Source organism: Neolamprologus brichardi, chromosome 10 (assembly GCF_056152115.1).
Source record: "Neolamprologus brichardi isolate AB-2024 chromosome 10, ASM5615211v1, whole genome shotgun sequence".
Classification (NCBI taxonomy): domain Eukaryota; kingdom Metazoa; phylum Chordata; class Actinopteri; order Cichliformes; family Cichlidae; genus Neolamprologus; species Neolamprologus brichardi.
Window position 1 is genome coordinate 11287756 of NC_142113.1, and position 23295 is coordinate 11311050.

The following is a 23295-nucleotide window of genomic DNA, read 5'->3' on the forward strand; positions in this document are numbered from 1 at the left end:
AAGAAGTGCACGGGGCCATGGAAGCATGCGCGCTCTTGACGTCCATGCGTGTGTATGTGTATATGCGTGCGTGCATGGTAAAGTATCGGTGCCGACGCCCCCCCCCCCCAAGTTATAAAAGGCATAGGAGCCGACTGACTGCTGTAAACTGATTTGACAGTGTCTGGATTTCACAGCGCTGTGAGTTCAGATAAAGTTACGCACACCGATGCACGTTCTTTTGAGAAACTGCCTCTAATGTAATCTATTCCGAGTGGCCGATATAAAATGTGGCACACAGACATATCATATGGCCGCTCTCGGAGCTGCTGCTGCTAGAAATGTCGTGGCTTCATCTCATCCAGGACCCTGGAAGAGTAAACAAATAAATACATCCACACACGTCTAATGTCGTGTTCTGTGTCTCCTGAATCGTTCTCTTACCCCACCTTCTTCCCATTCTGCCCTTCAGTCAGGAATTAATATATCAATAAAGAACGGAGTGGGTAGACATTAAACACTGCATGTACAGCAGAGGGAAATAATGCTTAGATGCAGTTGGGAAAGGACATCTTCTTTTCTACGGACTCTGATAAAGGATGTAGACAGTGAAATTAGCACACTTAAGGCTCCTTCTCTCCCGTATATTCAAAAGACTTGCAGTCAGCTACACAAATACACCTGCCATTGGGTTCACTTTCATTTAAAGGGGGATCACTGATGTCTGTCATATTTAAGACAAGTATTATTTAGACCATTTGCTGCTTTGAACCAGAGTCAAAAAACCTAGTTTTTAACTAGATGCTTTGACTAGATTCCATTACATTTGTTTTACAATGTACTTTGCAAAATTTAAATGTGATCAAATTAATTAAAGTCAGCATTTTGGGCGTTGCCTGTGTGTAGGTCTTATCAACACCTACTCCATAATGCAAAAATGAACAAAAATATAACATTCTCATAGATATGTGAACATAACAATAATAACAGGCGACAGCAATGACCACAGTGAGAACTCAGCAAAACAGAGAAGTCAAACCACTTATTTACCAAGCCAGCTCTTCCTCATATTCATTGTTTTTTGTTTTTATACAGCTGTGTGAACATAGGCAGTGACATGCAAGTTTTTGTTTCCTCTGTGCAGTTATTCTGCAGTTTTAGTCTCTTGACTGTAATACTGAAATATTTACCATAGGTTCTTACAGCTTGTTTATTAAATATATAGTTTTATGATACTACGTGATGTTTTTTTCTAACTTGAAACAAATTCTATATATTTGTGCATTTGGACAGTTTTAAGCTCAACCAGGTCATTAAATTAAAATATTCATCTTTCATTTACTTAACTCTTTTCCCAATGCATTCAGAAGTTGTTCCAAATTATTATCACAACATAGAAGTTTGGTGTCATCTGCAAATAATATTGTTTGTAGTGATCTGGAAATGACACAATGTCATTAATGCATAAAATGAACAAGAATGGTCCTAATACAGATCCATGAGGAACCCCCCAGTTTTAAGTTGTTTGTTAATGTTATTAATTTGAACAAAAGATGTGTTTGATAAAAGGAGAAAAAGATGTATGTTTGTCAGTATAAATTTATTTAATTCCATTTTATATGTGGTATATTATCATTTACCCAAACAGAATAAACAACAGTTTTTATAATCTTTTAAATTTAAGTGTTTCAATTTCAGTTTTAACCAAAGCTGAATTACTAAATTTATATGGCAAAACAATTTCTATTTGAGGGACTCAAACAAAATTAATATCTGGCCAACTTTCTAAGTCTGAATAGTTAAAATGTACAAAAAAACCCACAAAAAACCCAGAAATAGTGCAATTAATTATCAATTATATTCTAAAATAACCATGTCCAGACAATGCATGAATGCAATTTTTTTTTTTAAAAAAAGTAACAGTTGTCATCTTTACCAAATGTCAATATTCAACAAACATGCAGTTGAATGAAAGCGGAAAAACATATTTACTTGGATACATCTGTGCCACATCAGAGCTAAATTTAGCTCTGATTTGGGTCCCATCAGACCCCGAGAACAATATTAGGCTTTTTAGCTGATTAACTTTCCAGCAGCCAATGACTTTTTTTCTGTCAGCTGTTTGTTCTGTGTTATAGTGGGTTTACCAAAGCATTATTTTTTTCTTTGCTGGAAACGGTGCTGCTGAAAGCAGAGTTTCTTACAGATTAAGGTGTTTTTTCTGTGGTTTTTTCACTTACATAAGCAGCAACATCTAGTTTGATATTTGCTATCCTTAACATTATATAGTCATTTGGTGACATTATTACTTGACTTGTATTTTTCGTGCAGGATTGTGATATAAGATGACATCCATACTTTGAGCTCCAAGATGATGATTTGCAGGTTCAAAACAGCTAACTGTCGTCTACTAAATATGATAATAGACGGCAGAGGGGCAACATCAAACTAAAGTTACTCAGTCTTTGTTCCTTTTTTGTGCTAGTAAACACATAATACTATAATAACACTATGATAATACTATGACTATAATGATAACTACTTTTGCTATATTCAGAGCTAACGACAACATTGTCATTTTAATAAACATGGCTACGGGTACTGACACTCGGGTGTCATGCCTCAACCCACGACTGTTTGGCATTTCACATTCTCTCACATGTTTTTTATGTCCATACATCTTATGTCCATACATCTGTATGTTTTAAAATAATCATTTATGTTCAACAGTGTCAAAGGCTGTTTTTTAATCTAAAAGTACTCCACTGGCATATTCCCCAATATCAATTGCTGTTGCTGTGTTATCAGTAAACTCTAAGGAACTTTATTGTAACCATGGTCAACAAAAGAAGAAAAACAATGAAAACAATATTATTATAGTATCTACAGAAAGTTTAAAAAAAAGAATTTAAGTAATATTATCAGCTAAATTCATATATAACTTTGCTTGTTATGTGTCTTTTTATTTGTTTTTTATGGCAAATAAATCTCAAAATTCAGTCAAGTTCCTTAGAGTCCAACTGTAACAACAAAAGCACTGAAAAAGAATAATTACACAGTACAATATTTTCATATGTGCTTAAATTAAAGATCAGTATATCATCCTTAAATATTACTGTCAGCATCAGTTCAATGCCAGTGTAGCAACCCAACAGTATCCTCGGTTCTTCCAGAGCCAAAAAATTGATGTCAATTATTGTAATGCTGCCTATGCCCAAAGTATTAGTATGCTTATACTTATATTATCATTGACACTATTTTCCTTGATTTGGCTTCACCTCCTTGGCTGTCAAGTTCAGACATATTTCTGTTTATCAGAGCAGTAACCTACAGACACTGCTCCCATAAAGTGCCTCATGACTGACTCAGCATAAGGCTTCAAGCCTCTTTGAAAATGTACAACTAATTATTGTTGGCTGTGCTGACTGATCCCTTTCCAGCTTTCGCCTCCAAACAGGCTTTCTTATGCAGAGCACTGCAGGTTTAAAGTGTTCTAAGCTTCCATTTTCCTGCTTGGCTGAATTGTTTGTTTGTTTTTTTCTGTTGTCCCTTTTATGGGGAAAAACATGTAACCCTAACATTGGATGTAAATGTAGTCATATTATATACTCACATTTTGTATCTATGCAGGTTCCTGAAAGCACTCAAAAATGATGTGAAGTGCGCAGACAAAACAGTTGTAAAAAATTGTTTTAAAAGAAAAATAATAGTGAAAAAAAATGCAGATGCCTGCATTTATTGTGTTACACAATAAATGAAGCAAGTGAAAATTGTCTTGTGTTTTCTTATGTGGCAACACATAATTTCACTTATTGTCACATGCACCTCTACACAGTCAGTTAATCTCGCTGACATCTCAGTGATTCATTTCTGTAGGCAATTGTTCAAGTTCACTCAACTCAACAGATATTTAGCATATTTTTAATTATGAATACATTTTTGTGAAACAGAAATGAGTTTGATCATATGTTAAACTTTCTGTGGTTAATGGCAAACACCATTATGGGGCTTTTAGCTCAGTAGAGCATGAAGCTGGTATGTACACATAGCTTAGTGCAGCTGAGCAGACTGTATTCTCTTTGAAACCCTGTTCGTGTAACCATTGGAACTGAGGCACGGGTGATGTCATTGCAATGCAATCCACCACGTCCAGATTATCTTTTGAAGCTGCAACAGGAAAGGGGGAAGCAGGCTGAATTTCCTCCCCTTCTAGCTGCAGTCTAAGTGCGTGCACTGTTGTCAAGGTCGAGATGGCTTTAAGTAACCCCCACACTGAGAGAATTTATCACTGGCTCTGCAGTTTTACATTTTTAAGAAAAATACATGTATCTGCACTAGTCATTACGTGAATATAAATGGAAAGATTAGGCTGTTTTGTTCCATTCATTTACTGTCTGCTCTATTCCTGGGAGCTGGGACTGTCTGGCATGTTGTTATTACGCCTTGTGGTGGAATTTCCCACAGCAGCAGGACTCACTTGCCTCTGAGATCACAGCTGAGAGGAGACATGATGATGAACATGATTCACATAAGCATAGAGTTAGGTATAGGGGCACCACCAGGGTTTTCTGTTTTTTTAAATCAATAGTAAGGATTTATTGGTTCTCAAATCTCCTTCAACATATTGTGACAAACGACTCAATAGCAAAACAATCACTTAATGGTGAGCAATTGCACAATACCTCTATTTCATAGCACTGTCAGTGTGTCGTAACTGTAGGGTTTTAGAAATGGCAGGATAGTGGCTAATTCTTAGGATGAATATAGGACATGCCCGTGGTTGATATGTGTTATCATATTTCATTTAATCACACTGCAAAAATGTAATATGAGGTCAAGAGCTTCAGTCAGAGGAGGGGTGGGGCTGAGTCAGACATCTGTGTTGGCTGGTAAGGACAAGCTCTATTGGCGCTTATGCTTCTCCCAAGGAGTTCCAAGTATTGACAGAGGTCAAAGTTTGCATATGGTCCAATTATGTGCTCACTTGTCCCATTCATTCAATAAATTTCCTTGATGTGTTTGGTTGGACTGGTTACTGTCATAAAATGATACGTTACTGTATATTATTAGAAACACATAAATGCAATGTGAATCTGTGCCCCAGTTTCTGCTGCTCTTATTGTCAGCTTAGCTCTGTCTTCCCTGCAGAAACCTTGTCATCATCGTTTTATCTGGACTCAGCTGTTTTCCCCCTCTGGCTCCCAGCGTAATGACCTTTCTCTTCCAGCTAGAAGACAAGAGTCACTCCCCCATTTATCCATTGTAGGCTGAAAAACTCATCTCATCGAGTGGGGCGTTATGTCACTCACCCATCTCTCCTTATATTCTTCCTGTCTTTTTGAAAAAACAAATAGTCCCCTCTTGCGCTTTCATTCTTTCGTTCATTTATTTATTTGTGTTTATTAATCCTGGCATCTCTACCTTAGCTACTGAGTTTCGTGTTGTTGCCTGGACAGTAAAACTCTAGTGCTCTCCTCACTGTGTCTGTGGTTAATTACTTTTAAGTATGGCTATTTAAATATTAAATAAGGATTTCATTTACTAATCGCACCTTCAAGTATATTTCGAAGTTCAAAAACATTGAGGAGAAAAGGTGAAACGGATAACACAGAACAACGTACTAACGCTGTACTCTTCCGTTTATCCTGTAGAGGTCGGTAGCGCTGCGTTTCTGCATTGACTCTGCAGTAAAATTACAAGTAGAAGAAGAAACAGGAGGCGGAGCTGGGTGTTTGAAAGTGGCGGGCAGTAACAACTCCTCTTTGGGACCTGACTAAGTACTTGAGCAAAATTTAAAAAGTCGAGCAAGTTAGCTTTAATAATTTGATATATTTAAGGCTTAATGTTTTTTTGAGAGCGTCTATTAGGCAGAACCAACGAATGTAGTTTTCGCGATACTTAAACACTGGCTCTGGAGGAAACGTGTGAAGGTAACGTTAATGTCAATGTTTGCTGATAACTCCCACTAGGTAGCTACGGTTAAGCTGTCGCTGGTTTCAGCTGAGCTAATTAACAGTCATCTTGGTGCATTTTTGGTTGTGCTTTCTGTTGTGGAAAAGTAGCACCGCTAACTATGAAATGTGAATTGCTCGAGTGGACGTAAAGTATGGCTGCTGTTTGTGTCCTCCAGACAAACAGTTAAAATTTTTTCGTCAACGATATAACCCCCTCCGTGGAAAATGGTAGATTTCCACCAGGACAGGGAGTCATGACTCATTGCACAACTCTGTTTTGTTCCGATTCATCTCCAGAAGGGCTGAAAGCTGTGGTGCACAGAGACGGATCACGGAGTCGCAACATAGGAAGTTAATAATGGAGCAATTCTTTAGATACTGACACCACCCATTGTTTTATTAAGTCATTTTCACAAATAAGCACTTCTGTAAAAAAAAAAAAACAACCGCATAAATGTTTGACACTCAGCCATATAAAGTGTGTAACCGTAAACTATCAGAAGAGATTTCTATTTTATTTCTAGGACGTTTTTTTTGTCTGTCAAATTGTCTAGCAAAAGTAAAGTCTTATATTTGAACATACAGGGAGTCCCTATTACACCACCTGCCTTAATATTGAGTACTCAGCACTTTTTTATTTTGTATAAATTATAGTTTTTTTTAAACATCTTTGTTCTGCAAATATATAGTAACATGCCTTTTAATCACATCAGTGCCCAGCTTTTTTTGGTAATCCCTTAATTTTGTTGTTTTGCAGTTATTCATTGGAATATTGCATCATGACAAACGAGGATGAGAAGGTCATTCCGGTGCGAGTTGCCTTACGATGTCGCCCACTAGTACCAAAAGAAATCAACGAGGGATGTCAGTCCTGCCTCACTTTCGTCCCTGGGGAGCCACAGGTGCTCAACTGCTTTTCTTTCACAGGCATGCCTCACAATATATCAAAATCAAACTACACTGTGTGTGTGTGTTTGTTTGTTTGTTTGTTTGTCAGGTGTTTTCGTTTTGTACTTACATTGCATGTTGTGTGTAAAAACTGCTGCATGTTTGTTTGGTTTCAGGTGATTGTTGGCACAGAGAAGGCATTCACTTATGATTATGTATTTGAGCCCACTGCTGAACAAGAAGAAGTCTTCAGTACAGCGGTTTCCCCTTTATTGTCTGGGCTTTTCAAAGGTAGCTTTTAACTTGATGCTTTTTAAGTGAATGTCTAAGATTTAATCTTCTTCCTGAGACATGATTATGTGGGCTCGAAAAATAAAATAACTGTGTTTATTTTTTGTATTCCTTTAAATCTGTTGAATAATTTTGCAGCTAATAATGCTCCATCCATCATGTGATGTTATTGTTACTGTAGGCTACCATGCCACAGTTCTTGCCTATGGACAGACGGGATCTGGAAAGACCTTTTCGATGGGAGGAACCTATACAACGGCTCAAGAAAACGAGCCATCTGTTGGAGTTATTCCTCGAGTTATCAGGTGCATCTTTGCAGAAAAGGAGCAAAGGACAGACTGTGAATTCTGTCTGGCAGTGTCTTACCTGGAGGTTGGTGAATGTTTTTGGTCTGTGGTGTGTATGTACAATAGCTCTTTAAAGTAAAGTAGTTAAGGTTTTCTTTTGATTGTAGATTTATAATGAAGAAATATTGGACTTGCTGTGTTCATCCAAAGACAAACCTGCTATCAGCATTCGGGAAGACCCTAAAGAAGGCATCAAGGTGAGTGACTCGTATGTTAAAAGCAAATTCAAATTTTTTGACAGCCCACCTGAACCACATATGTGCATTTTTCTCCATCTTTAGTTGAACTTTTATTAAAAATGTCCTGCTTTCCAGATTGTCGGCTTAACTGAGAAGCAGGTATTTTCTGCCCCTGAGATGGTGAGCTGTCTGGAGCTTGGAAACTCTGCTCGTACCGTGGGTTCCACAGCCATGAACGCTGCCTCTTCACGTTCCCATGCTATCTTCACCATCACACTGGAACAGCGCAGAGGGACAGATAAGTCAGTTTGGCTGCTTTTTTCCTTGATAAAACATGTTTCATCTTATTGTCCAAACATTTTTTTTTTTCTGATATAGACACAGAATACCTTCTCACAGTGCTCAGATATAAGGTGACAGTCATTTGAATTCTGTACATTTTCATATTCCTGTTATGGGTATTTGTTATAGAATTGCTCTAAATGTTGCAGTTTTAATTTAACATTTGTCCAGTAAAACCTGTTTGCCTTGGTTTGTTATTATATTGTCAATTTTTGATTTACTGGAACCGGCTTTGGACACTGTTTTGTTATTTTGCCTTTGTACGTCACCACAGCGGGTTTGTTTTTTTTTGTTTTTTTTTTTTAAATGTAATCCTCAACATGAGGCATTTGGTTTTATTTCAAGGGGTATTATGAAAGAACTGTATGAACTGCTTAGGAATTAAAGTTGTTTTTGTACATAATGCCCCACTGTCAAAGTATCAAAAGAAACTGGACAAGCTGCTTCATGACCGGGTGTTGCTTGTTGCCTCATTAAGAGATTAGGCAGATAAAAGATCTGGAGTTGATTCCAATTGTTGAACTTGCATTTGTTGGTTTTTCACTGAAACTCTGAATAGAGGTCCAATGAGAGGCTGGTGCAAGCAAGGGAGGCCACCATTAGCCTGATAAAAACATAATGAATACATCAGACAAAGAGAGAAAATGTATGAAGTTGCTGAATCAACAATCTAGTCCATTCTTTAAAAAAAAAACCAACCTAATCCACTCATCAGCTCAGCAACACCAAAAGGACCACAGAAGGCACCACCACAACCTAAAACTAACAGCAAATATTCTTGTTTTTTAATGGCATTATAAGGTGTTTGTTTGTTGAATTTTGAGGTGAAAAATGAATCCATGTTCAAATAAGACTGTAACATGACAAAATGTGGAACAAGTGAAGCGCTGTGAATACTTTTTAGATACATTGTATCAGCTAAATTGTTGATTTACACAGAGGGTGGGTCCAGAATTTCAGTGTTTCTCTTTTGTAAGCTACTATAATATTTTCCCTTAAACTGGGTTAGTGTGTTTGTGTACGTCCCCATTCTACAACACCCAACAGGCATTTCCAAAATATTGCCTACTGCAGTCTGAATAGTTGTATAATCCTTTGTTTCAGGGCCGATTCAGTTGTTTCAAAGTTGCATCTTGTGGATTTGGCTGGATCCGAGAGACAAAAGAAAACCAAAGCAGAAGGAGATCGTTTAAAGGAAGGTAACCAAGATCAGTTAAAAGTTGTAAGCCTTTAATGTGCGATTATCACGGAGACATGTGCTGCTATGTAAGGTGTATTAAGCTACATTTCTGTGTTTAATAACAGTACTTCTGGTCATGCCGTCCATATTTATGTGCAGGTATCAGCATCAATCGTGGCCTTTTGTCTTTGGGAAATGTGATCAGTGCTTTGGGGGATGAAAGCAAGAAAAACACCTTTGTTCCTTACAGAGACTCTAAGCTCACCCGCCTGCTGCAAGGTAAGCTTTGATGTAGATGGCCAGATGTTACATTATGGTCATTAGGTCAGACATGGATACATTCTCACTGTGAGGATTTTCAAAGTCAGTCAGGGTTTTATTTAGGTTTGCAGAAGGCTTAGATGCCTGGAGTCCAGGATTGGTGGTGCTTTTATTTACCTTTAATCTTGCATTTGAAGAAAAATGCAAGAAATAAGACTCATAATTCACAACATGAATTTAATTTGAGTTAAACTGGATATGTGCTGCCCTTTTCTTTTTCTTTTAAGTGTTTCTTTGTTTGTTTTGCTCATTATATTCTCTAGCAAAACTAATTTTATTAAAAACATTTTAAATTTGTCATATATTTTGTCCTGATTCCTTTAAAGTTGTATTTGTGGACTCTGCTGGAGTAGATAATTCCGTTGTAAATCATTCTTATTTAGCTTATACCAGACTTTGGTGTGACTCCCCTTCCACTGTCTGAAACAAGACTTTTAAGGTCCCTTTCCTATGAGGCCTTTAAGCCAGCTATGTTCTGAATGGCTGCATTCTGCAAACAAGGTTTGAACAGCAAGTGGAGGCTGCCGTTCTACTTCCAGAAAGACCTGTATGACTGAGATGATCATAAGATGTTGTCACATAGGTCCACTTCTACTTTCAGCAGACCCAAACATGCCTTTCTATGTTAGGGCTTGTAGTATGTGGTATTTTCTTTTTTCCTGCTTGTTTCACTTCCATTACCATGAAAAACTGAAACATCTTCAGACTCCTTGAACAGGATTCGCATTTAGCTTAGGTTTTTATTTATTTAAGGGAGAAAAGCTGTGGGTGTTCAAAGTGGTAACAATGCATCGTAGAACTTAACTGCACCACTGTAAACGTATACATGTATATGTGTGTTTGTCCTCAGATTCTCTGGGAGGCAACAGCCACACTTTGATGATTGCTTGCATCAGTCCTGCAGACTCCAACATGGAGGAAACCATCAACACGCTGCGATATGCTGACAGAGCTCGCAAGATTAAAAATAAACCAGTTGTCAACATCGACCCCAGAGCTGCAGAAATGAACCGCTTGAAACAACAGGTGCAAAAATGGGTGTTGGCCCTCAGTATCATCAGCACTCAAATTACTAGTGTTGCAGTTTTTCATTGAGTAGTTTAGTTTGAAAAAGATTAAAGCATGTTCCAAATGTTTTCAATGGTACCCTGGTGTAGGTCCAAGAGCTGCAGGTGATGCTACTTCATGCACGTGGAGGAGTAGCTCCGGTGCTCTCTGGGTAAGACAACTTTCTCAGCAAACCTCAGGGTTCAAAGAGGACGCCAAATAAATGCAGCCAGGATAAACATCACCCATAAAGCAAAAGGCCATAATAGTTGCCCCTGTTGCAGGTCAGAGAGTGCAGAGAACGTGACTAAACTGCTGGAACGAAACCGCGCTCTGCGGGATGAGAACAATAAACTGAGCAGAGAGCTGAGTGAGGCAGCTGGACAGACGGCCCACATGTTTGAGAAGATCATTATGGTGAGCCTGGTCACAGCAGCATCCTGTCTAAAGAGAAAATTATTACTGCTGATGAAAACAAAAGGATTGGATTTGACACGAACAAAAACAGTTGCAAATTATTTACAGTTGATCTTTTGACCTTAGTTTCTTTCTTACATTTCCACTGTTTTGCATCATCATAGTTTTTATATGCCATTTGTTTTATTTTGTAGACGGAGCAAGCAAATGAGAAACTGCAAAGCAAGCTGGAGCAACTGCGGCACCATGCAGCGTGAGTTTGCAAAAGCAAAAAGCCAGCAAAGCTTTAGAAGAGGTCTCAAAAAGCTTTAACAGTAGCTGTGCTGAAATCTGTTCCTACATCTGTTTCATTTTTTAATTTGACTCAGAATTTCAGCTTGTTGTCGACAAATCCACTGAGTCACATTGATGTCCGATGGTTTTTCAGATGTACTGTAGATCTGGAGAAAGTGATGAAAACGCTGGAGGACCAGGAGCTCAAGGAGAATGTTGAAGTGATGAAGAATCTGCAAAACATCATCTTGGAGCTCAAAGTATGGATGTCTTCTTACATTACAATCCAGTCCAAGAAATATAAGTCAAGTAATAATAGAGTAAATTGGTGCTTCTTTTTTAAATAGAGAGATTTGCCTGATGTTAAATATAGAAAGAAATGGGTTAAATAAAGGTGATGACGACTTTCTTTTGCTGCTGTGTTATTAAACTATTTTTCAATTTTTACACTATTAAATTTGAATATTCTTCTTGAATGTTATGGTTTACTCCTTGTTTGCTTTGTCAGAATGAGAGTGCGGGCATCGCCGCCTCCATTGATGCAGTGGCTGCAGGAGAGGATTTACCTGAAGTGTCTGGGAATGGCAATAAATGTTCACCAGAGGGATCCCCATCAGTACGTTTTCAGTTTTGTTTTCTTAACATATCTTCCACGAGTAGCGGAGCATCACATTTCTCTTATCTTGCCCAAACTAACTTGACTGAAGACTGAACCAGATGTAATTTTACATGTTTTCCAACTCTAATACTCTTCGAATAGGATGCTACTGCCCTAAAGGACTCCCCAGAAGCCTTCACAGCCCATCATGCATTGCGTCAAGCCCAGCTCTCCAAGGAGCTGATTGAGCTTAACAAAGTCTTAAGCCTGAAAGAAGCATTTGTTAAAAAAATGTGCCAAAATGACAGCCAGCTGGAGCCGATGCAATCTGAGCACCAGGTCAGCATTACAGAGTCACTTAACTGTCATCTCACTACAGTAGACAAGTTTAAGAGAGGTGTTATTGACTGCCTAGTCACAGTTTATTATTGGCATTTTTAAACTTTGCAGACGTTTCCACTTGAATAACAAATTCTAAATGGTTTTATTAGTAGAGGCTGTCACAGATCTCAAAGTGTAGTGCAAATACGTGCAAGCCATATTTCAAAATATCATGAAACGGTAGACACATTTTAATCTTTCGGACTCTCTTCCAGAAAAATGTACAAACTCTACAGTCTGCTGTGGATTCACTGCAGAAGGAGAAAGAGGAACTCGTTTTGGCACTTCAGTCTGCAAAGAAAGACACCAACCAGGCTAAGTAGGAAAACCCTTTCTTTGTTTTGGTGCTTGTTGTAATATACGTGCAGGTTCTTATACTTGACCTCCACCATCCTCGTCCAGGCTCAGCGAGCAACGGAGGAAGAGACTGCAGGAGCTTGAGAGCCAGCTGGTAGACATGAAGAAGAAACTTCTCGAGCAGTCCAAACTGTTGAAACTCAAAGAGTCGTCTGTTCAGAAAGTTAGCAAGCTCATGGAGGAAATACAGGTAACGGTTTATTTTCCTTTAATGGTGTGTTGAATATTTTGTGTGGCATTGGTTTTGTTTTGTTTTTTAAACTGATCTTTAAATTGAAGTACAAGACAAAACAACACAGTTGGGAATTGTGATATAAACCACAGCTGAGATGCTTAATCTAACACTGAGTCCTGTAAAAGCAGGGTGTGGGGCTGGGCTATTAGTTAAATCCTATTTCTAATTGTGCTTTTTGGCTTTAAGGGATTATAAAAACAAGACGGTTGATTTTTTTTAAAAATCTCTTTAGATTCGTTTTCATTACAAAGCTCTTGTTATCTTGTGATACCAATCCAACTCAACTGGCCTTTTATACAATACATGCTTTTATTTTAGTTTTTTTTATTATTTTTTTTTATTACTTTTTCCTCCATAAAATCGCAAACTAACAAACAGTTTATTTGGCTTCAGCCATGATGACAAGTCTTGATGAACAAAGGCTCTTTCTGTCTAGTGAAAGCTAAAATTGTAACAAGATCACAAGTTGTGAACCTTTGGAAGGATCGTTAACTGCTGCCTGCAGCTGATTTGTCTGCAGATCACACACGAGAGCCTGTGGTCGTATCTCCATATCAGACAATTATAGTTTTTGTTTCTATTAAAAATCTCTGGCAGAGTTTTCAGATATTGTTTTTATAGTCAGAAACTAATTAAGTCAATGTGATAAGAGCCACCATGTAACTGATGAGTCATTTTTGGATCATCAAGCAGCCTCAGTAATAGATGTAATAGTTTATCTATTATCTTTGTTCAGTAACATATTTCTCTTCTGCATTATATGGCCCTTTGTGAGCATGCAGTACAGAAACCTTTTGTCACATGGTGTCATCATGTGTACTCTGAGCTTTATTTTTCTTTAAAGCAGCGGTCCCCGGGCCTCGGACCGGTACCAGTCCGTGAGTCGTTTGGTACCGGGCCGCGAGAGTTGAGGCTCAGGTGTGAAATGTATAGTTTTCAGGGTTTTTATCGGTTTTCAGCGTTATTTTGTTATCGTTTACTCGGTTTTCCTTGGTCTTTTCACGTGTGTTATGAATAAATTTTCTTTTTTTCGGTACCAGTGCTAGTTTTATTTTGTTGTATTTACCCGCGACACCTTAAAGGCCGGTCCATGAAAATATTGTTGGGCATAAACCGGTCCGTGGCGCAAAAAAGGTTGGGGACCGCTGCTTTAAAGCGTTTGAGTAACTACAGACGCAAGTTTCAAATGTCGCTGTGTTCTCACAGGCTATGAAGTCTCAACGTACACAGCTAATGCGGCAGATGAGAGAGGACTCTGAGAAATTCAGGCAGTGGAAGAACAAAAAGGACAGGGAGGTACTGCAGCTGAAGGAGAAGGTGAGTAGAGATAAGACTCTTATGGAGACATAAGACGGATGACTTCAGTTGTTGCACTCGCTAGCCTTTTCTTGTCAAAAACCTGTTTATTCTGGAGGTTCTTTGACTTCTGTAATCCGTTTATTTTGTATTTTTTGCAGGATCGTAAACGGCAGTATGAGCTGCTTAAACTGGAGAGAGATTTTCAGAAACAAGCCAACGTCCTGCGTCGTAAAACCGAAGAGGTGTGGCCATTCACTGTTGCACAGTTTGTTTGTTTTTTTTACCATTTGAAATTTTTGTGTTCATAGGGTTGAAGAATCACTGGAAAAGGTTTGTAGCTGTTTATGAGGTGCTCTTTTTTTTTTTTTTTGCTTAAAGGCTGCAGCTGCAAACAAGAGATTAAAAGATGCTCTACAGAAGAGAAGTGAGGTAGCAGAGAAGCGCAAAGATGCCCAGAACAAAGGCATGGAGGGAGCAGCTGCGAGAGTGAAGGTAGAAAAACAGGATTCTTGAGAAATGGTCAAATATTTTGTGTTGGAGATAACTCGGACTTAAAGTTTCACAATATGAACTGTTTTCCTTTTCTGTCATCAGACATGGTTTCTCAACGAGGTGGAGGTGATGGTTAGCACGGAGGAGGCCCGGCGCCATCTCAATGATCTTCTGGAGGACAGGAAGGTTTTGGCTCAGGAGATCAACCACCTCAAACAGCAGCTGGAGGCTGGCGAGAGGCCGGCTCCCAAAATCAGGGTGAGCTGACACATCTGTACAGTTGTTACACAAAATGAAACATGCAGCAGGTTCCTGTTTTAGTGCCAGGTTTGGCTAATAACACTGAGTTTGATAACCCTGGGATTAGCTGGGTTTAAGCTCTGAGCTGGTTACTGTGGAAACGGACTCTTTGACGGGCTTTCTTTTGCAAACTTTGGTGTTTCTCTCTGACTCTGCCCTCTGGCTACACCTGAACCAGCTGTCTGACACTGTTTAATATCCTCATTCACAAAGTGGCTATCAAAGATCAGAGTGGAGTCAATTACAGAAGTTTACATTTTTACACACGCTGAAATCTCAAGAATATGTTAGCTTGCCGTTTGTTTGCTAAAGTTTTTAAAGTAACATGAGCAGTTGAATAATAATTGAGTGATAGAAGGATAGAGACAGTTGTCATTACACTGTATATTTATAATCAGCTCAGGATAAAATCTTTAGTGTCTAACTCTGTTTCTCTAGATAGAAACAGCTGTGTAAGTGTTTAAACATGTAACACGCTGATCAATAATCAACCATTTGTGGTGTTGTAATCGCTCACAATGATGGAAAAATGTCTGTCACAGTTGAGATCTTCCAGATGAGGCTGAATGATTCTTAACTATGTTTGTGACCTTTTAAATGCAGACTGCAGCAGGCAGCATTCAATAAATCGGCCTTTAAATGATGTTAAACAATATTTTGAAAGGTACAATGTGTGAAATTCAAAGACTGAACTCATCTGAACAGATGAGAACCACAGATTCAAACCGGATGAGGACCAGATCCAATTTAGATGTGTTTATTTTCCAGCTCATCGTGTCCATTTCGGATCCATTCACAGTGACTTATTTACATGAGTTAAATGCAAAACCAACTTACTTAACTCTTAGTTTTAATAGCAACTCTGTAAACATCAGCAGAGACAGCCATCATCTATCAGTGAACTCTGATTGGCTATAATTATAAACATTCCTCTGGAACCATTAAAGCAGAGTTTGTCTATAAATCTAATTAAGTGTTTTCTTTTTAAAATAAAATAGTTAAAGTGACGTGGATGCAGAGAAATGTGGTTAAATCATTTACTTTATGTCATCTCTCCATGCAGCGTCGGACACTGATCATATCTGAACTGGAGAGCCAGGGGGCGCTGGAAACCCCTCTGACGAAACAGGTGGAGAACCTGGAGACAGAAATTGGCCTCAGGTGAGTCATGAAAACCAGCCAAACAAGACACCTCAGTCTGTCAAAACCAGACAGTATAATACCTAGCTGCCATGACATTTCCTATTGGTTTGATAAGTTCCATTGGTTTCATTCTGTTTCGAGGCCTCTTAGATGAGCGTCTCTGCTGCTGTCATCTTGGTTACAAAAGTGACGAAGAGGGGTGGGTCTGAAAGCATTGTAGTGGCTAATGACCTGTGATTGAGAAGTCGTTAGTAACTGAGGCCATAAACCTCGCAGGAAAGTGTTTACAGAGGCGAGGCCAGAAAGCTGATTTCTCATAGACTTCTATAGGACCAAAAGCCTATGTTCCTAATTGCAACTACTGCCATCTGATGGCCTTCACAAAGAATACAGGTTTTAGGCACTTGCCCATTGGCTGAATTATTCCAACCTGAAAGTACATCCATATTTTTTACTGTCTGTGGTCCAAACTGTTTGTGTGATTTAATGACTATTTCGAGCAGCCTTTTTTCCCCTTTATATGTAAAATAACTTGATTGTCTATTTCTAAGATGCTCTCTGTAATAAGTAATAGCGGTTTAAAAAAATTTTTTTTAAAAACCCTGAATTTGTTCACTGATTATTTCAGGGTTGTTTTTTTGTTTGTTTGTTTGTTTTTAGATTTTCCTTGAAGCATTTATTATTACTTTAGTAGCCTCTCAAACTTTTAGCAAAAGATGAGTTTGAAGTCCAGTTTATGCCGAACTTACACCAAACCAAGGGTTCAGAGCTGCAAGTAAACATCTGATGTTGCATTTAAGTACAGTTGTTTCAATTTTAGTAATAACTGTACTTAAATGCAACATGTGTGAGCTGTCACTTTATCATTTTAATGTTGCAATAAATTCGCAAATGTTTAATATACTTCTTTTTCTTGGTTCATGCAAATAGCGAAGGTCAGTCATGTAAATGTTGTCAACAACCAGTAACTTGGTTCTCTCTGGTTTCTCAGCCACAGTCGGTATCTTCATTTTTCTTTTAGGCTGTTTTTCCAGAACAAACCATCGCACATGTTGCAGTTGTGGCCAAAGGTTCTGTACTCAAGCTAAAAGGTCCACTGTATTAGCAAAATCCTGCTAACGAAACTATGTACAAGCTTGTTTTATTTGGACTAAAATGCTGTTTGCGTTTGTTTTGTGCGTATATGCTACACGTTAAAGGTTTTATAAGCTCTGCAGAGTGATTTGCACCTTCACAGGAATGCCCAAATAGCGGACCTGCAGCAGAAAGTTCTTGCTGCAGACAGCGAGGGACGTTTTAAGCAACGCATAGACAACATCACCAGTATAGTTGAGGCCAAGTGTGCCCTCAAGGTCCTGATGTCAGAGGTAGATAAAATGAAATGAGAATGCATGCATATATTCCATGACCATAACTGAATTGTTTAATTGTACAATAGTCGAATCACTTAATGGTGTTTGGTTTTAGAAAAGAAAATCTAATATTTTTTTCTTTTTTAAGTTGGTTTCTGCTAAAACAGCCCATGCCAAGCTGGAGAGCGAGGTGACACAGGAAAAGGCAAATGCACAAGATTTAAGGAAGATGCTGGCTGAAGAGAGAAATGTCATGTCCACCATGGACATGGAGCACCAGCAGCAGCTGGTTGAACTCGAGCAGAGGCATCAAGAGAAGGTGCTTCATACATGGGCTCGCTTTAGACTCAAAAATATTGACCTGTTGCAGCTCCATATATTTACCTTTCTGCCTTGTTTCTTCAGGTTCTTTACCTCCTTAACCAGCTTCAGAACAAACCTATCGGTGAAGATTCAGACGAAACAAACCAAACCATCAAGGAGAGTTCAAAGGAGAAGGAGCTCCTGCAGCGCCTCAATGTTCAGGTTTGTCTGGACAGATTTTACAGCCGTTTGTGGTTTAATTAACCTTAGCTTTCTTTGTTTTAATTAATTCATGCAGAGTTGTGCCCAGAGCTTATGTTGTAATATCATTATAGGAGGAAGAGCTTGAAAAGCTACGGGAATTAAGCGAGCAGAACCAGAAACTGGTGGAGCAGAATGAAGAGTACAGACGGGTAATGGTGTTTTTTTTTTTTTTCCCCCCTCCAATGTCATTATATTTCTGTTGTCATGACTAGCCAGTTGTTCAGCCAGTTAAGTATGGCAGTCTGAGTGTTTTCTCTTATTATTTTTTTTAAAGCAATCAATCGCAGCAGATGGCGGTCCCTCCCTGAGCCTGGCTCTGCCAGTGCAGTTTCTTTCTGTTAAAAAGAGAATTTTTCTTTCCCACTGTTGCCAAGTGCTTGCTCAAAAGGGAAATTTCTGATTGCTTGGGTTTTCCCTCTACTATGGTTGGGTTTTTCCTTACAATATAAAGTGCATTGAGGTGACTGTTGTTTTGGTGTTTTATAAATAAAATTAAGTTGCCCCTCTAAAGACATTCATGCAATCCTGATTATGTCCTTACGCACCATCTCTACATATTTTGCATCATACTAGTCTTTGATTGTTATTGACGAGGGAGCTAAGTGCTGCAGTGGAGACAGAGTAGACTACAGTTACTACCTGTATGCTGGAAATGTTGAAAAAAGTGTTTACCTAGATGAAAAGAAACCCTGTCATAAAGAAAATATTTGTGTAATTTCACTCATTGCCAAAAGGCATAAAAGTTCTGCAGTGCAGGTTTGAATAGTGAAAAGCAAAAAAAAGCATTGCAATTCTCTTCACCTAAGTTATATGACTGACGTAAACCTACCCGTGTCTGCAGAAACTCTCAATGGTGCACCTGGCAAGTGAGAAGAAAATCCTTGTGCCTAAAACCAACAAAGAAAACAACCCAGATGACTCGTTTGAGTACGTCCCTCCAAAGGTAAGTTTTTCTTGCAGATTTACTTGAAGTAGCTTCAATTTATGATTATTTGAATATAACATGGTGCTTTCTCTGTAGCCTAAATCAAGGCGCTTTACCACAGCTAAAGCGCAGCTGAATACGACCATCAACATCGAAGAGCTGATGTCACCCAGTGAGGACGAAAACGAGGAGGAAACAGAAGAGTGGCGACCTGAGAAACAGGAGAGAGGACGCAGAGTCTCAAAGAAAGCGAAACAAACCGGGGTAAGACGGGAAGAGGAGTCTGGTAGGGCTGCTAAATTAATCGAATTTTAATCTCGATTACGATCTGGGCTTTCAACGATCATTAAAAATGACTGAGGCGATTATTAGCCTCTCCCTCGTGCTTTACTCTCGCGCTGCTCCGTGTGGCAAATCGAGCGCACCTCTCTGCATTTCGAACGCGTGTCACAACAATTAAGAGCAGCGGTCTCCAACCTTTTTTTGCGGCACGGACCGGTTTATGCCCGACAGTATTTTCATGGACCGGCCTTTAAGGTGTCGCGGATAAATACAACAAAATAAAACTAGTACCGGTACCGAAAAAAATAAAATTTATTCATAACACACGTGAAAGGACCAAGGAAAACCGAGTAAACGATAAAAACGATAACAAAATAACGCTGAAAACCGATAAAAACCTGAAAACTATACATTTCACACCTGAGCCTCAACTCTCACGGCCCGGTACCAAACGACTCACAGACCGGTACCGGTCCTAGGCCCGGGGGTTGGGGACCGCTGATTAAGAGGACCCGAGGGAAGCTCGGAAAGCTAAGCAGAAGTTATTTGGAGAGGAGAGTGACTGGCGTTGGTTGAAAAGAGAGGTAAAAAAAAACTTCAGTGGTGTGGAAACATTATGGGTTCGCGGAGTCAGACGTGGATCAAGTAGACAGTGTGTAAACTTTGCTACAGTGTCGTAGCTGCACCACAGAGCAACACTGCAAGTTCACTAAACAGATGTTTACATTTTTCATTAATTTTTATATTGCAAACATTTGCACTGTTATCAGTATTTGCACACTATTTTATATTATTTTTTGACAATCTTTAAAGTCATTATTCAATACATTGTTATTGTTAAATAAATATCGTCAAATAATCGAGATCTCAATTTCAGTGAAAATAATCGTGATTATCATTTTTGCCATAATTGAGCAGCCCTAGAGTCTGGCACTTTTTCTTTTTGAATTGAACTCCTTGATCTTAGAGAAACAGACTGTCCACAGTAAAAACAAATCATGTGCACCTTATCATCATGTCATTTCTTTGAAAATGTCACACATTTCAGACCAAAACAGAAATGAAACTGTTTGCATCAGGATAGAAGGCCTATGAACCTGGTTTCTCTTCCTTTAGTGTGCGTGTAAAGGTCGCTGCAGCAACAAGCAGTGCAGGTGCCGCAAAGGGAAGATGACATGTGGGGAGAATTGCCAATGTGATCACGAGAAGTGTCGAAATATGGATAACCAGGTGCCCGCTGAGGTAGGTTTCCTCATTCTTCCTCCGTTTTTTAATTTGGGATAAATAATGGGTTGTTGGTGTAGATGTAAGATTTCCGTGCAGATTTAGAGCTGCACAAGCACAGCAGTCACTCTTAGCTTTTGGGGTAGAAATATATAAGAATCAGATTTCACACCAGTTTCATGTGTGAAAAATGTGCTTAAAATGAGCTTTTACTAACTGCTTTAGAAGAGAATAACAGCTCATATGCTGCAGGGCTCCAGTTTTACTCATTAATTGCATCATAAAGAGTTTAGAGATCAGCCACCGAAGTCTGGCCTGATGTACTAGAAACAAAATGTATTTTTTTTTAATGCAGTGAAAGAGTAAAACTGGATCCCCACAGTGTTTGGTTGTCAGTTTAATTTCAGGCCATTTCATGCACCCTTCTGGGATGGATTTTTATAGTGTGTATTACACGATAAACATGTTGTTTCATAATGAAAATGATTGAAAACCTAAGAAGTGAAAATAAGACTCAGAACTGAAGTGAATGTTAGCCTAAGAGGTGTGTTTCTGTGTAGTCAGATCTGGCTTTCACTGCCCAGCATATTTCTATCAGTGAGATCGGTGAGCATTGTTCTGAATTTGGGACTGTTCATCATTTCAGGATGCAAGCTCCACAGAAAGCACTTCCCGAGACTCTCTATCTCTTCAGGATTCCAGTCCAGGCAACAATACGTTCTTCAAGCCGCCGTCTTGCACTCCCACAAAAAAGGTAAGAACAAGAGTTGACTGGCATGCAGAGGACTTTGTACCAATGCTGCGTATGAGTGAATGTGAACATATTTCTCAGTTACATTAGTTAACATTAGTTTTCTCATTCAATGAGGCAACTCTGCTATGTAGAAATATAAAAACCTGCTACAGTTGTATAAATCATCAGTTCTAAGATTTTAAGTATCAAGATAAGGGGGGGGGGGGGGATCTGATCCTTGAGAGGGTCTAAATTATTTAAGTACAACGAGAGATGAACACATGAGATACTGCACCCTGTGATTGTTTTGTTTTTTTGTTTTTTTTAGCAAAGTCAAAATGCCAAAGTTTTTTGTGAAAAGTGCACCTGTACAGTTTCCAGAGGAATTAAGAGTGTAAGTAGCATCCAGGTGCTGATAATCAAATTGAGTTGATTATTGGATCATCAGTAGGTGAGAGCTCCTCTGTGAAAGCAGACGTTTAGGCAGTTTGCAGCTCTGGTCATTCAGGTGTGTGCTAGCACATGCAGGAGAGACATCATCAATGATCTTAGAGAACAATTGTTGCTGCCCATCAATCTGGAAAGGGTCATAAGGTCAACCTGAAGTCCTGGAAAATATTCAAGGCAGTTGCCAGTCTTCTCAGGAGTGGACGTGCCAGCAAATCCATCCCACGGTAAGACTGTGCAGTGCTCAGAGGAACTACAAAAAAATCCCAGAGCTACTTCATACTCTACCAGCTTCAGCTAAATGAAAAGGAAGAAAAAAAAACAAAGTGTGGCTTGTTTGTGTCTTCTCTCTAAATAGAGCACAGCAGCACAGTTTAGCTTTACAAAGTTTTGTCTGAACAAACCACAGGACTTCTGCAACAATGTCCTGTGGTCAGACAAGACCAAAGTGGAGATGTTTGATGATACCACCACGTTTGGAGAAAACCAACCACAGCATATCAGCAAAAAAGGAGGGGACCTACAATGTGAGAGGCTAATAAGGTCATTCAGGAAAGAAGGTGGTTCTATAAACTGTTGAATCATGGGATGCATTTTTGCAGTTTTCCACAAACGGCTTCTGGGTTTTCTTTGTCTTTGTTAAATGACTGGGTGTTGTTCATCTGAGGTTGTATTTAAGTAAGAAGACTTTTTTTTTTTAAACATCCTGACACTTAAAATCTTAAAATTGAGAGTAAACTTACTGTTTATGTCTTGCATGTTGCATAACCAGCTAACAGTGTTGTGCTCATTTACTATTTTAGGTGCTAAAAGAAATTGGAGATATGGGACACACCACCGCAGACTTGAAGGTGGCAGAGGAAGAGCAGGAGGACAACGATGATGAAGAGGACAAAACAACAGTCAGCTTCCTCAAGAAGAAGAAACGACTCCTGACGAGTTTCCAGAACAGTTTTTTCTCGGGATGCACTCCAATCAGAGAGGAGTCCTAATCTGGACATTAGCTGTCAATGTTTTTTAGATGAATGTTGTCCGTGCGTTTAAGTCTTTCTGTTTATATGTGACTAACGTGTTACTTGAAAGTAGCTATTGACACTTCAGTTTCAGTAGATGCTGATCAGAGAACTGTGAATAGCACTCAATGATTCACAATGACACGATCAAACTGTACATAACTCATTTATCCCCCCAAATGATAATAAACTCACTTTTCTAACACATTAAACCGGTTGTCACTACAGGTGCATAACATCTTCTTGGGGATTACATTTGAGTCCTTTTTACTGCGTACTATCTGCTGAATAAAGTTTTGAAGTCTATTCCTTCTTTCTTTTTTTTTAAGCAAATTTATGTTTTTTCTTTTGTAACTGAAAGATAATTTATTTGAATCCTTCTGGTAGGATTAATGTGGAACTTCTGATTCGTTTTGTTGTTGTGTAGGTTAAATTAGTGTAAATGATAGATGAAATAAATTTTTCACCAGGAAAACAGTATTCAGTTCATGATGCTTTTGGAAAATGTACATCATGTCCCGGCTGAGCAGTGTGAGTACTGAATGTATTAAATTCTTCCAAATCAAATTCTCAGGTGGAAAATAAGCACTTATCAAGATGCCACGTCCTGTATTACATGAAAACATTGTGATGTCAGGCTTTGTTGTTGCTTTTCTCCAGTCCACACATCCGAGTGCCTCAGCTGAGGGCAATCTTAGGTTTGTTTGTTTAATTAACTGGTTCATCAAA

At 38.8% G+C, this 23295-nt stretch overlaps 1 protein-coding gene across 1 annotated transcript; it reads left to right on the forward strand.

The window, feature by feature from the left end:
• The first annotated feature begins 5693 nt into the window (after positions 1 to 5693).
• Positions 5694 to 23041, forward strand: kif4 (kinesin family member 4). The gene is made up of 31 exons (XM_006799460.2): positions 5694 to 5909; positions 6691 to 6835; positions 6998 to 7112; positions 7294 to 7484; positions 7567 to 7656; positions 7774 to 7940; positions 9085 to 9179; positions 9320 to 9439; positions 10332 to 10507; positions 10639 to 10700; positions 10813 to 10945; positions 11140 to 11198; positions 11373 to 11478; positions 11727 to 11834; positions 11979 to 12155; positions 12413 to 12516; positions 12600 to 12744; positions 13996 to 14106; positions 14247 to 14330; positions 14467 to 14580; positions 14683 to 14838; positions 15944 to 16041; positions 17261 to 17390; positions 17524 to 17694; positions 17781 to 17900; positions 18014 to 18091; positions 18784 to 18885; positions 18964 to 19131; positions 20266 to 20391; positions 21020 to 21127; positions 22357 to 23041. Exons 2-31 carry the CDS (start codon positions 6713 to 6715, stop codon positions 22543 to 22545), a joined length of 3726 nt encoding a protein of 1241 aa, XP_006799523.1. The 5' UTR covers positions 5694 to 5909; positions 6691 to 6712; the 3' UTR covers positions 22546 to 23041.
• Positions 23042 to 23295: the final 254 nt, after the last annotated feature.